Source organism: Delphinus delphis, chromosome 1 (genome assembly GCF_949987515.2).
Source record: "Delphinus delphis chromosome 1, mDelDel1.2, whole genome shotgun sequence".
NCBI lineage: Eukaryota > Metazoa > Chordata > Mammalia > Artiodactyla > Delphinidae > Delphinus > Delphinus delphis.
In genome coordinates this window covers 7785660-7800896 of record NC_082683.1, presented here as the reverse complement: position 1 = coordinate 7800896, position 15237 = coordinate 7785660, and the positions used below count along the sequence as shown (strand labels likewise).

The window sequence follows — 15237 nt, the reverse complement described above, 5'->3', positions numbered from 1 at the left end:
CAACTTCAAATATATCTATTTTTCTTTCTAGTACAGGAAAAAGAAGGCCATATTTCACATAGATATTTATTTTTTATTTTTAAATATTTATTTATTTATTTAGCCTGTGCCGGGTCTTAGTTGCAGCACGTGGGCTCTTTGTTGAGGCATGCGGGATCTTTAGTTGTGGCATACGGGACCTTTTTTTCAGTTGTGGCATGCAGACTCTTAGTTGCGTGGACTCTTAAGTTGCGCAGATTCTTAGTTGCAGCATGCCTGCAGGATCTAGTTCCCCGACCAGGGATCGAACCCAGGCGCCCTGCATTGGGAGCATGGAGTCTTACCCACTGGACCACCAGGGAAGCCCCTCACATGGATATTTAAAAATAAAGAATTTAGTACATAAATTAAGAGTTCCTTCAAAGTTATTATGAAGGCTTGAGATTACTGAGAGGTTGGATAGAAAAATGAAATGTGATGAATGTTCATACTGCATTGTAAGGGAGTAACTAACCATTAAAGCCCTAATTCAACTAAGAAATCCTAGAAAACTTAAGACAGGTAGGCAGGACTAAGCAATGTGATTAGCAATCTGCCAGAAATAGCTTTAATGTACGCTGACATATTCCAAAGCCCTCACTCGGAAATCCCTGACATAAACCAGAAAATAAAACAGAGTATCTTAACAAAGATTAAGCTCTATATTTATTTGCAACATATATGTGAACTTCATATGTACAGTAATATGAGACAGTTTATATAAATTGCCCAACAGATTTCTATGGAGACTATGCTCAGATAGATGGCTTGTGTTCTAATAGACACTATGAGCCCCATCCCCACCTCACAGAGTACAGCCTGGATTCTCAGCATTGAGCATCTTTTAAATCATCTTTAAATCAGCTCAGTAATTTGACAGCACAGATCCAAAACATATATCAATACAGAGGAAAGTTTCAGTCTCTATATTTCACCTTCTTCCTCCTCTTCTTCCTCTTCAGTTGTTTCTGCTGCCAGGGATCTCGTCTCCACCTGCTTCTGCAAGGCCTGCAATTTACTCTCATAATCCTGAACGAAAAGAAAGGAGATAACATGTAGGAGAGAGAGGACATAAGAAGGAAGGAAAAGAAAAAAGAAAGGAAGATTGGGGCAAGGTAGAGATTGCAAAAGACAAAGAAAAGAGAAGATTGAGGTAGGAAACAACAGTGAAAAGAAAGACATACAAAGAAATGCTTCAGAAAAAAGCCATAAAGCACACAAAATAGTCTGCAATGGGTAAATGCTTTAAAAGATCTTGTGTTCCAAGGAATTTAACTGCAGTCTCTCTGTTTCTACTCCCTCAGACTCAAGAGTTCTGTACTTGGGGTTGTGGTAGAGGAGAGGGGGGATTTTGAAGGAAAAATGCATGTGTCCCTTAAATGTTAAAATACACTTAAATAGTATCTTTACACATCCAAGAATTCTGGAGAAAACAACACTGGAAAAGATTAAATTCACCAGTATTGCCAAGAGTTCTAATTATCTAACTGTTTGGATGGGGAAAAGAATTCAGACTGTAGACCCTGAAGCTCCCTGTGGATGAACTATTACTATCTTTGCAGCTGTAGGATGAGTTTAGCCTTCAGGTAACCAAAAGATCACAGTGCTCTTAGGATTGAAATAATCTATATATTGCATTTATTTATTCAATAAATAAACTTTATTTCAAAATATATTATTATAATACAAAATGTATTACTACATTTCAAATCATATTCATCCTTCCTTCCTCCATCTTACTCCATGCAGTCTCAATTAGGGTGATATCAGTCCTAACAGGGAAAAAAAAGTGGTTCTTGGGGGATTAAAAAAAAAAAACTACTCTTTTTATGTATAAAGCACAAATATACATAGAGTATATAAACTGATATACTATCTATCTGACATATTAAAATTGCATGGTGGAGAGAGATTAAGGAAAAAAATGTCTAAAAAGGTTCCTTGGAGTGTTAAATGAAAAAAAAGCTTGTTTTTTTTTGACAATAAAACAAGTTAAGAAAAAAGACCTTCACATAATACAACACCAAATTACAACATAAGCACAGCATTTTAAAAATATACTAGCAGGCTTCCTGCTTCTCTGGGAGTGGGCCGATTCCAGGCTGTCATGGTTTAGGTATGACTATGTACTGTTTTCAAACAGAGCTCTCCAAGTCACAAATCAAATATTCCACGCATTACAGAAGACCACTGAAAGCCTCGCTAGCAAACCCCGTTACAAAAGGCGCTCCCAATGGCTATGCTAAGAGGGATGCAAATATTCTCTAGGCTCCAGTCATTTATCATTTAGTCTCACAAAGGAAGCTTTCTCTCTTTAGTGGAGCTGGCAGTGACCTAGAGCCAGCGAAACAGCTTTTTTTTTTTTTTTTGTGGTACGTGGGCCTCTCACTGCTGTTGCCTATCCCGTTGCGGAGCACAGGCCCCGTGGCCATGGCTCACTGGCCTAGCCGCTCCGCAGCATGTGGGATCTTTCCGGACCGGGGCACGAACCCGTGTCCCCTGCATCGGCAGGCGGACTCTCAACCACTGCGCCACCAGGGAAGCCCCGAAACAGCTTTTTAAAGACATCTAAACACACTTTTTAGGAGACTATGTACTGTGGGAAAAATGAAAAATATAAAGTAGCAGGTAAGAAGACTGCGGCTTTGCTCCTGGCACCTGCTCTTATTAGTCTTATAATTCTGGGAAAGTTAATCCTTTCTACACCTCATTTTTGCCATCTTTAAAATGAAGATTTTAGTGTTCGACCTTGCCTACCACACAGGACTGCAGGAAGGACCAAATGACAAACTATTTAAAAACGCAAGTTAGGGGCTTCCCTGGTGGCGCAGTGGTTGAGAGTCCGCCTGCCGATGCAGGGGACACGGGTTCGTGCCCCGGTCCGGGAAGATCCCACATGCCGCGGAGCAGCTAGGCCCGTGAGCCATGGCCGCTGAGCCTGCGCTCCGCAACGGGAGAGGCCCGCGTACCGCAAAAAAAAAAAAAAAAAAAAAAAAAAAGCAAGTTCAAGTCCGCTTAAATGGTAACACACTATCAAAATGACAGGTAGTGTTTTTTTAAAGTTTCTTTTCTAAGTACACCTAGCCCCCAATTCTGGTTTCTAAATACCATTCCCCACTAAAAGGAACCAGGGCTCCTTGTGAAACTGACTGACTTCAGATCTGGAGCAAGGAAAATACAAGGTAACCCCAGAATATCTTGGGCCAGAAAGCATGGAGTACTCAAAGACCGATGGGACCATTTCAAAAGGACAAAGACTCCCATTGGCCAATAAATAATAATAACAGGAAAAGAATATACAGCACATTGAGTATGAAAAGAATCCATGAGCCCACAGTGATACTGAAAGAAGGAGAGAAAAAGGGAAAGCTCTTCTTTACCAAAAAACAAAACAAAAAGCCAGTTAATAAATGCAGAGGCAATGACAATTAGAAAATCACTACATTGCAACCCTAGATGCAGTAATTGAATCAGGCAAGGATCATTAATAAAAGCCAAAACAACTGAGCGAAAGGTGGATGGAAAACAGAATATTCACACAATCTCAAGAGCCTACTAACAAGGAGAAAGAGCTGGGAAACAACACATTAACTAAATTTATTAAACTTTAACATTACTGATAATAGAACAAATTGACATTTTATGTCTACTGATGTGAAGCAAATGGAAGTACACAATGTAACATTTAGAGCATTCTTAACAAAAATGTTTACCCTAAATCTAATCTTGGGGAAACAATCAGACAAATTAGAATGTGGCCTAGACTCTTCAAAAATACCTGTGTAACAAAAGATAAAAGAACCATCAGAACCAAATGCAATCAATGAACCGTGACTGGATCTTGGATTAAAAAACATGCACACACACACTTCCAACAGTTATATTTTTCAGACAATTAGTGAAATTTGAAAATGACCTGTATTTTACATGATACTGAATCAGTATTAAATTTTTGGATGGGATAATGGTATTAAGAGAATGTCCTTGATTTTAGGAGATACATGTGTATTTAGGGGTAAAGTGACATTATAACTCACTTTCAAATGATTCAGGAAAAGTATATAAACATGGGTATACAAAGGTTCATTGTACTATTTGGGGGTGTGGTTTCTACAAAACCTATGTTATTACATAGGATTCTTTCAGCAAAAAGAGAAAGACAGCTGATTTACGGAAAAAGCATCAGGTGGAAAAAAATGTTAATATCTTAGCTTGAGGATTTTGTTGTTTTTCATTTTTTCCCCAATTTCTAAATTACAGTAATATACACATAACATAAAATTTACCATCTTAACCACTTTTAAGGTATGAAATACGTTAATAACACTGTGCAACCATCACCACTATCCACACTCCAGAACTCTTCACCTTGTAAAACTAAAACTCTTTGTCCTTTAAATACTAACTCTCACCCCCGCAGCCCCTGGCAACCAGCATTCTACCTTCTGTCTCCACAGTTTTGACTACTCTAGGTATCTCATATAAATGGAATCATACAATTGTGACTTTTTGTGACTGGCTTATTTCTAAGGACTTCCTCAAGAATAGGTTTATAAGCTGGTCAAACTACCAATGAAAACAAAATCCTCAGATTCTGACAGTTAAAGTATAAGGGTGACTTTCCCTAAGGGCTGTGGTTGTGCTTTAGTGGCAGTAAAGCTGACATAAAAAGATGTTCCATAATGCTATAGACCTAAAACTTTAATTGCATTTTGACCAGGGAAAATTTCTATAAGCAGCTGGTAGTCCAAATGTCAACACCATTCTTGAATTGGCCTCTTCCCCAAACCAGGCTGCACATGAGCTTCCAACAAGGATATTCTGTATGCTACCAGAAAAACTCTAAGCCCTGGATTTTCCTACAACAAATGGATAAAGAGATTCAGATACTATTGTTCTGCTGATTTCATGGGGAAAACTAGGACCATTATGGAAAACACGCTCAAAAATAACATATTTTCCAGGAAACTTCCATGTTTATAAAAAGTCCCAACTAACTGAATATATGCTCTATATTTATAAAGGCACTGCACTGGCTGTTTCCTCTTCTAGAATGCTCTCTTCCACCCGACTATCCTTGTTTTTAAGCTCACTGTACTAGGAACTGTTCTTAATGTTTAACATGGATTGTTTCAATCATCCCAATAACCCTACGAAAATGCTACTATTTTATCCTCATGTTAAAAAAGAAAAAGGCTTAAAGAAATTAAGTAACTTTCCAAAGATCAAAATTAGCAAGTAGTAGAAATAGGATCCGAACCCAAGCAATTGGACTCAAAGCATGCTTTTTTTTTAACCACTATCCATCCATTCATTTCATCAACAAATTAATACTTTTTTCACTCCTACTATGTGCCAGATGCTAGGAATACAGTGGTCAATAAGACAGGAGTCTCACTGGTAAGGGAGAGATGATAAACAGTAAACAGACACTGTACACACTAGGATTTCAGTAGAGAGTAGTATTGATACTATGAAGAAAGATAAAGAAAGGTAGCTTTCAGAGAGTAACAGAGAGAAGAGAGGAGTGGAGGAAGACTTTTAGATTAAGTGGTCAGGGAAGGTCTCTCCATAGAGATAACATTTAATCAGAGCTCTAAGCAAGCACTCTGAGATCTCTGGTGGGGGGTTATTCCAGTCAAATATAACAGCAAGTACAAAGGTCCTGGGATGGAAAGGAACTTGGTGTGTTTAAGGAAAAGCAAGAAAACCTGTGTGGTAGACTGGAGGAGTGAGAAGGGTTGGAGATGCAGTTGAGAAGCAGTCAGATAGGGACCAAGCTATGGACAGCCTTATAGGCCACGGGAAGGACTGTGGATTTTATTCTAAGGGAAGCCACTGGGTGGTGTAGAGCTGGGAAGTACTGTGGTCTAGCATATGTTTTAAAAATACCACTCTCCACGGAGAATATAGCCTGCGGGCTTGGAAGCAAGGCCAGCAGTCATGAAGCTGTCCCTGCAGTTTCAAGGGAGATGGCAGTGGCCTGGTCCAGGGTATCAGCAGCAAAGGTGATGAAAAGAGAATGGAGCTGGGATATGTTTTACAGACAGAGGAAGTGTGTCCTACAGATGATGTGATCATGGGGTGTACTAAAAAAAGGGAAACTGAGGATCACCCTTGGATATTTGGTCTGAGCTAGCTGCCCTGGTTTAGATAGTTTAAATGTGAGATGCCAGTTAGCTTTCTGGATGGCAGGTCAGAGCTGTGCATCTATGTCCAGAGGTCAGGGGAATGGCCCAGGCTGGAGAGAGTACATCTGAGAGTCAGCAGAGAGGGAGGCAGGGCAGTGGTTTGCAGACAGACCGACTGCCTGAGACTGGACCTGGATCCCCACTTAGTAGCTGTGTGACAATGGGAAGGCATGTAAAATGGGAATAACAACACTTACTTTACAGAAGAGGGCTGTTGCGAGGCTTCAATAAGCTAATACATGTAAAATGTTTATTGGCCCAAGTACAGTTGACCCTTGAACAACACAGGGGTTGGGGCACTGACCATGCAGTCAAAAATCAGCGTGTAACTTTACAGTCGGCCCTCGGTTTCTGAGGTTCCACGTCCGCAGATTCAACCAACCGTGGATTGAGGAGTACTGCTGAACATATGCACTGAAAAAAAATCCACATATAAGTGGACCCGTGCAGTTCAAACCCGTGTCTTTCAAGGGCCCACTGTAAATGCGCAACACACAGGAGGTGCTGTCTGCATCATCACCTGTGTGGACACGGAAATGCGTAAGGTCACCTGGTGGGACGAACAGATACGGAAAGAGCCAATGTCTGTGTCCACAGAGACCATGAAGGAACAGCCAGTGAGGTCAGAGGAAAATCAGGAGCCAAGAGAATAAGGTGTTCCAAGAAGTAAAGAGCAGGCAACGCATGTCAAATGCTAGACAGATTTAGTAAGATGAGGTCTGAGAAAACACCCTGGATTTGTCACCATGGACATTGCTGGTGACCCTAATCAGGGTGGCTTCAGTGGTGAGGTGGGAATGAGTCTGACCAGAGTGAGTTCAACTAAGAATGGGGAGAGGAAACAAGAAAAAGAAGGTGGACAAGTGGGAAAAAGTACAGAAAACGCTCTCAGGAGTATTTTTAGAAAAAGGAACAGAGAACTGCAGTGGCAGGTCACAGGGAACATGGAACTTTTTTATAACTGGTGAAATGACATGCTTGTAATGCTGACAGGAATAATGTGGAGGGAGAAAAACTGATGTTGTAAAAGAGAAGGGGTAAATGTTCAGTAAGTCCCTCAGAAGACAGGATGAAGGGAACAAGGGCTGGGCTAAGACAGGAGCACAGACGGTTCTTCCACCAACAGGAGGGAAGGCCAAGTACGGTTTGGACGCAGACCTAGAAGTGGGAAGAAAAGGAAGTTTACTTCTGATTCCTTCTTTTTCTCAAAATGAAAATCATCAGCTGAGAGCAAGAAAAGGCCACCTTTTTGTTCCCTGAGGCACCTGGTTGTAAACTTTCAGAGCACCCTGTATTTCTCCCTCAGGGCATTGGTCACAAATGTACTGTATAACCACTGGTGTGACTGTCTAATAGCTATCTCCTCCACAACTCTGTGAATTTCAGGAGGCCGGGGATCTGTCATTCACCACTGACCCACCAGCATCTGGCACTTACCTGTCTTCTAGATCAGATACACAGTCGTGTACTGATCTTCTAGTTAACAGTTCTCAAAAGTGACCATCTTTGAGGGGTTGGCAAATCTGCAGGCCAAATCCAGCCCACCATTTGATAAATACAGTAGTTTTATCAAAATATAGCCATGTCCATCCCTTTGCATATTGTCTATGGCTGCTTTTCTGCTACAACAGCAGAGCTGAGCAGTTTGACAGAGACCACGAGGCCCCCACAGCCTAAACTATTTACTCTCTGGCCCTTTACAGAAAAAGTTTGCCAATCCCTGTTCTAGACAGTGGTTCTCAAAGGTGGATTCTGATCTGGCAGCATCAGTGTCACTTGGGAACTTATGAGAAATACAGTTATCAGACCCTACCCCAGACCCCTTGCATCAGAAACTCTGGGGGTGGGACCAGCATTCTATGTTCTCACAAGCCCCTCAGGGGACTCTGATGCACACGACAGTTTGAGAACCACTCTTCTGGGTGATGTGTACAGACGAACAGTGAAGAAAACAAGACAGATAGGTGCTTATTCTAGGTGAGTTTACAGTCTCATGGAAGCACCAAGTAAGTGCACAGATAACTACAGGTTAGCATTATTATTAAACAGTGAGCTGCCCTGGGATAGGCTGCGGCAGGAAAAGGGGCTCGTGAGCACCGATCCGGAAGAGGAGCTCAGCACGAGGAGAAAGGATGCCAGTCCTGAGGAAGTGAACAGCCCAGAGGTGGAAACGAGCTTGGCAAGTTCAAAGAACAAAAGTCCAAAGTGCTTGCTAGTAAGAGAATGTCAAGACTTAAAGTCAGAGAGACAGGCAAGAAGCCCAAACAGGGACAGCCTTGGAAGCTACGATAAGAGGTTCATATTTTAAAGTGCAATGGGAAGCCACTGGAGGCCACTGGCACTGATTTTTGTTTTCAAAGGACGCTGCTGGTTGCTATGTGGACAATGGCGTACGGGGGTCAGGAACAGAAGTGAAGAGACCAGCTAGGAGGCTACTGTGGTACTACAGGTGAGACACGATGGTGCCCCAACTAGGGCATCTCTGAGGAGGTAGCATTTAAGGTAAAATCAATGTCACAATTCTGGGTTTTCTGGTTAGGCTGTTTCTGACATTAGAGGCTTGGCTCATTTTGCTAATGCTGCCTTCTTCTTTTAATGGCAGATTATAATTAGCAAGCGATAGCTGGAAGGGAGATGTCCACGCCCCAGTTCTTGTCAACACCTTAATGTACTCACCACCAGCAGCACCATGCGGACACAGTCTCAGATCTATGCCTCCAGGGGTCTCGCAACACCTATTCTTAGACCTGTGCAGCTCCTATTTTCTCCCAATCTCTCAGTCCTATCTTGGTCTCATTAACTTTACTTTCCAAACATGGTCCAAGCAAGAGCCTTCTTCACCTTGTGGGATATATACACAGGGCTCATCCCCTTCCACGAACTGATTCATTGATTCTATCTCCAAATAATCTATCAGTCATTCCCTCCATCCTGTCCCCCCGCCTCTGTTTGGAAAGCATCGTTTCTCATTTAGTTCATCCAGCAACTTCCCAACTGCAGCACTGGGCTCTGAATTTGCCTCTATCCAACCCAAACTTTGGCCATTTCTAAAAGATGAATCTACGAATGCAATCTCCCTGTATAATACATGGTAGCTTCCGTCATGCTCAAGATAAAATCCGAAGTCCTTAGCATGCCATGATCTGGCCCCTGCCCCATCCCCCGCCAGGTCCCCCAAGTTACTGGCAGTTCCCTGGACCTGACACGTTTCCTCCTTCTCCCTGCCATTCTTCCCTTGGATACATTTGCAGTTGTACTTTGGGACTCTGCTCTTGGCTCAGGGCTTCCTCTTTCAAAACTTTTCCCACTCTGCCCACACTCATCCTGTGCACACAACTATCACTACACATATCATACTGCATTGGAATTGTCTGCACTGTCCTAGAAATGGTCAGGTCTTGGCAACTTTTCCACCAGGTTCTCCAACAGCAGAGAAATACAAAGTACCTGAAGGGAAAGGGTAAGAAGGCTGAAGCAAGCCAGTCCAAGCGTTAACGTTTCCCTTAAGTTCCAAATTTCATATTTAAAAACTCATGTTGGGGAAAAAAAAAAACCCATGTGGATTTTGTATTCTACTCCATTATGTACGATTATGTTGCTTTTCAACATAAAAAATAATGTCATGTCCAAATGTTCAATAAGACCGATGGTCCGCTCCAGAAAAATCTTCTGCTTTGTCCTGTTCACCTCTAACATATCATCAATGCTCTGGGTGGAGAAAAGCAGTGGCTAAGGGAAAAAAGAAAAGCTAAACAGAGTTACTCAAAGCTTTCTAGAAATTTCATTTCTACCCATATGAAGTATACCATTTCATTTAAAGAAAACTGCAAATCAAAATTATATAGTTGAAAAAAACAGAAAATACAAGATAAACTCAAAGAAATCATAAAGGGATATCTGATATCCTCATTATCTTATAATATAAAAGGTTTTATTTAAGTAAAACGTAGCATAAAATAGGGATTAAAGACCTCATTTAAGATAGAATTTTGATAAATCAAAAAGGGTAACAAAAAGCAAAAGCTCTAAACAAATCAAGTTCATGTAGAAATATTTTTTAAAAGGTATGGTTTGTAACCATCTTCAGGTGAAAGAGCAATAAATAAAAGTCAAGACCAGGTTTAGCATCACTCTGTTTCACTTTCCCTCCTCCCACATCAGAGAGAAATCACACTCTTAAGAGATAATTTCAGTTTTTATTGAATGAGGACTTTATTTTTTAACATTACAAACTAACTCTCCCTTTCTGAAAAGGTAGATCTTACACTCAAAGACAATCTTCAAGCATTTTCTAAAAAGAAACTGAGGGAGAAATCCATAGTTCATTAACAAGAAGATTCACAACTTCTTTTTACAGTAATGATGGGAGGAAACCAATACACTTCACAACCTACATTGGTTCAAACTAAGTATCTAGAGCAGATTTTTAAATCTCAGAAAGATGACATAAAGTAGACAATTATGAAAACTGTTCATAATACAGAATTTGGCTCTAACAGTGCAGAACAAATGCTTGCTTTGCACTGCCCCTAAGAAGGCGTCTTCATTAAGGTACGCCAGGACTCAACAGCTTCCCCTGCTCCCAGTCCTTTGTACAAATCATTAAGGCAAGTCTACAAAGGACCAATAAGGCACAGGGGTACAGCAGCTGACGGGAGAAAACCTATGTAACTTCCTGTAGTCTGACAGCCTCTAATGCAGACATCGGTGTGACAAACTGTGCTCTGTCCTGTTTTGTTTTGTTTTTCTTCAGCATCAACCTACACCTAAAGCACAAGAGGTCACTTCAAGTCACTTCAATGGAATAAACAATTCCCATTCATTGCATTTTCCAGTGAAAAGAGAAGCACCAGAAAGAATTAGAAGCAAAACTAAAGGAAAAGCCCTTTGGTTTAGACTTATTAGATAAACAGAAGTCTTTAATTCTCCAAGGAATACCATAGTGTGTGGTTTGGTTTGTGAAACTGTACCAATTGATTGGGACTCTATTTCCATTATTGTCAGGTCATTATATAATTTCAATAGCACAAACTTTTAAAAAAAAATTTCACTATGATAATAGCTAGGGATATTTCAATAATACAATAATGGCTTAATGGTGACCATTTCACTTTGGTCTTGTAGTATTTAAACGTAGGGACAGATACTGTCAAATTAAAAAAACAAACGAAGCAATGTAGGCTATACCAATCACAAAAGCATGGTACTAGTTACTTCTTCAGTGAAAGTCAATGAAGAAATTCCATTCACACAGTTATTTTCTAAGACAAGTATCTGCTCTGAAATGCATGAAGGGCAATCAAATCTTGGTTCATTTCTTTCTGGTCATCTGAAATTAAGGGCTACATTAGATACCTAAACATTTCAATAATCTGAGGGCGCCTGGATCAGCACATGAAGCACAAATACAAATCTAACTCTGGAATATCAGTGTGGGTATAGTGCCTACACAACCCACATTTGTAAATGAAATACTGTATTTCTTTTCATTCTACAGTGTCTCCTGATCACCAGGAGAAACTCACTCCCATTGTTTAGTGTGAAAGGGAGGTACCTGCCCATAATGACATTAAAAGGCCACCATAAAAATGAAAATATATAGCCCTATCCTATGTTATCTCAAGTTGGAAAATTGAAAGCCCACTTTTGCTAGAGAGTTGAAAGCTGCGTTGTTATTATTATTAGTTTTAGAAAATGAACTTTTTTGCAAGAAAGAAATAGATAACATAACTATGTCTAAGAAGAACAAAGAAGGACAAATGGGGTTTACACAAGATGCACTGAAGTGACTGATCTGAAGTACCCTACCAAGTATATTCAAACCACATGGTACAGGACACTGTCATCTCAATTAAGTCAACTCATTACAAACATCGTTCAGTCAACCCATGACAGACATCACCCCTGTCTAATCTGCCATAAAACTTCAGCTGAAGACTAGTACTGCTCTAGCTATGAAAGCAAAAATAACCCCCAAAGTTAATTGGAAGCAACTTTCTGTGCATTATAAAAGCATTTTCTTAGAAGCAAAGAAAAAAAATACTATGATTAAAAATAATGTTCTAATAAAGAATAGTGCCTACACGCAAAGGAAAAAAACCCATGTAATCACAATCTTTAAGGCTTCCTTGAACATTAACTGCTATCCTGGATGTAATTTTTCACACCATCTGGAAGACAAGCGTTTGATAGGTGACTTAGCAATCTTCAACAACATGATGTCAGACAATCTCATAGACATCTCTGGCTCTTCACACCGCCTCTTTAAAAAGTTTCTGACAAGTTCAAGAGATGAAGGATGCAGAAAACTATTCTTTTCTTCCCATCAAAATCCATCTTTTTTAGTGGATTCTCCAGTGAGGCAAACTGAGACCATAACATAGTAAAATGAGGTATTGATACAATAACTGTTCATCAGGACTTCTCTTTCCTTGCTTGAGTATCTGTGAGGATCACTGCTGCTGACCAAAGAATAGTTTATTATACATCATCTCCTTTATTCTAAACCAAACCAAAGTTAACTTATTTCATTATTTCATCATCTACTGAAAATAAGTACACACAGCCAAATGCTGTAGCCTTCTCCCCATGTTCCATCTCTCCCCTCTCTCCACCAAATAACCTCCCTATAAACTTATACATACTGCTCAAAGAATCATACGAGTATTTTGTTGGTATTTCTGTTGGCAAGATATTGGTGAATAGTTCAGCGTCTCTCTGTGTATGTATTTGTGTGAGAAATGATAGGTTAAACTTCAAAATGCGAACCACAAACAGAAATCCAGACAGATGCCAATTTAAAGATTTCAGTATTATGACAAAATTCATACATACACTGATGCAGTCAAAAGAAAAAAAAAACCCTACTGAATCAGTTCTATGTAAAATATAGAAGAGTAAGAAGATGTGGAAGTTCCACGGAAGATGCAAAGCTGTGTCCTATAAAATATGTCCAAAGACATTTAGCTCTGGTTTTTGAAAATTTCCATGATATTTAAAGAAAGAAACAGACATGGATAAGAAATCCAAAGCTGTGTTCACACAGTTGCATGTTATTATTTTTAAACTAATGTCTAACATTCATGGGGAAATAATAGACATTTAATGCTACATATCAAATTCCTCTTTTGAATGTTTGCATAAACCAAGAGGCAAGTCTTTCTGGATATCAGATAAATTTATGGGCATTGTAAAAACATAGCAAACTTACACTGAAACAAGACCAGTCTGTGTAAGTAAGTATATTATCTAGGCACCAAGAAAGGAGGAAAGTCTCAGAAAAATAAGGGAGGTCTCAATGTTTTGTCCAAAATTCCAGAAACTGCCCACTTATGGTATACAAACAAAAGGGAGGTGTCGAAACATTTACCAGTGTTTTATGTTTTAACAATATTAAAATCAGTTAATATTTTAGAAGCACAACATTATAATCATAACGCAAATACTAGGAACTCAAGGCCAAGGCTAGAACCAACCCAAATCATAAGCTACCATCGTCTGTTTCCTCCACCAAGGGTTCAAGTTTGTCCAGTAATTTATACTGTGGTTTCTCGACCAGCTTTGAGATTGGGTGCTGAGAACTGTCGCCTCATTCTCGGAGGTGTCACAAACTGGCTACAGTGGTTGGGTTTGTCAGTCTGCTTTTGACAGGAATTGGCTGCACTGCCCTCTAACTGACCTCCAGTGTTATAGTTACAGTAAGACTGACGATGTTGATGCATATGGCGCTTTGCCTGGAAAGTCTGCAGATCAGCGGTGGGGTGACCACTGTGGGAGTTTAGTGATTCTGAAGAAGCAGATGCCTGGCAGTGCACGCTTTTCGGTTGGCCATTATTGAGCGAGTTGCTTCTCCAGCGTAACTGAGGTGGCTGTTGTTGATTATTAATATGCTGCTTGCTAACTTGAATGTGATCTTGACTTCGAGTGCCCTGAGAGCCCCATGGTAACTGGGGATCCTTAGAAGCTGCTCTACTCCCCTTCTCTTGGTTCTCCTGTTTATTTCCTTTCCTTCCATCTTCATCTTTCGGAATTCTAAGCTCTATAACCTCATCTTCTGTTATGATGATATGTGTCCCGGGACTCCAAGAGTTTCTGTGTTTAGGGTTGCTCTTAAAGGGGAACCGGGGCTTCCGGTTCTCAGGAGGGATGAACCTATGAGGTACATTCTGCCGGCGAAGCTGCTTTGTTATCTCCTGCTGTTGCAGGTTCTTGAACCGAATTTGCTCCTGCCTCATCCAACGCAGACGTCCACGTCTAAAAGCTGGGTCTCCATTCATCAGCTGGGAAACACGCTCTTCTTTCCCAAGTTCTCCACTGTCTCCTTTACATACATCGATCTCAGACTTGCTACTGGCACCAGCTCCAACAGGTTCCTTTGCTTTGTGGTTTCCTTGGGTTTTCTGTTCCTGAGACCCAATCAGTGGCAAGACTTTCTCCATTTTGAGCATTTTATTTCTTAATACTTTTATCTCCTCATCTTTCATGTTATTTTGCTTTTTGACTTCTTGCAAAATGTCTTCCAGCTTGTCTATATGAACCTTGAGGTCATCCACATCAGTTCCTCCTTTACTACTGGCCATCATGTCTTCAATCTTCTCATCCCCTACACCAACCGTGTCCCAGACATCCCTGGCCACTGCCCTCCAGGAGTCCCGCTCGTTGGGGTCTTTCTTCCCATACATGGCACAAAGCTCTTTCATCTTAACAATGGCCAAGGCTTCAATCTCCTGCCTACTGTGCCTAAAATCGTTGAGAGCAACCTCATAGCATATCTCTTTTACAGCCTGTATCTTAAGATCTGAGATGGTGACCCACTTGGAATCTTTACTCAGGCGTCTTCTTTGGGGGATTTGATACATTTTAATTGGTTCTCGTTTCTTCCCACTGCTAGGGAGGCCACATTTTTTAACAATGGTTTGCAACTTGCTGGGAGGTAGCTTTTCTCTCAGAGAAGTAATCAGTTTCCAGCTCTCTTCACAGGACCTCTTGTCAGAATCGTCCCCGCTATCAGAATCCGCGTCCTTTGGAA

The 15237-nt window shown here is 40.6% G+C and overlaps 1 protein-coding gene across 5 annotated transcripts in view; it reads right to left on the bottom strand.

The window, feature by feature from the left end:
• The window catches only part of KIF1B (kinesin family member 1B), a 148175-nt gene that overhangs the window by 46264 nt on the left and 86674 nt on the right, over window positions 1–15237 (bottom strand). For 4 of the 5 annotated variants that reach the window (XM_060013900.2, XM_060013919.2, XM_060013909.2 and 1 more), the window contains one exon: window positions 954–1047. In XM_060013900.2, coding sequence (XP_059869883.1) covers window positions 954–1047 — 94 coding nt within the window. Of the gene's footprint in view, window positions 1–953; window positions 1048–10194; window positions 15230–15237 lie in introns of those variants that run through there. The other variant, XM_060013951.2, reaches the window with a different exon arrangement.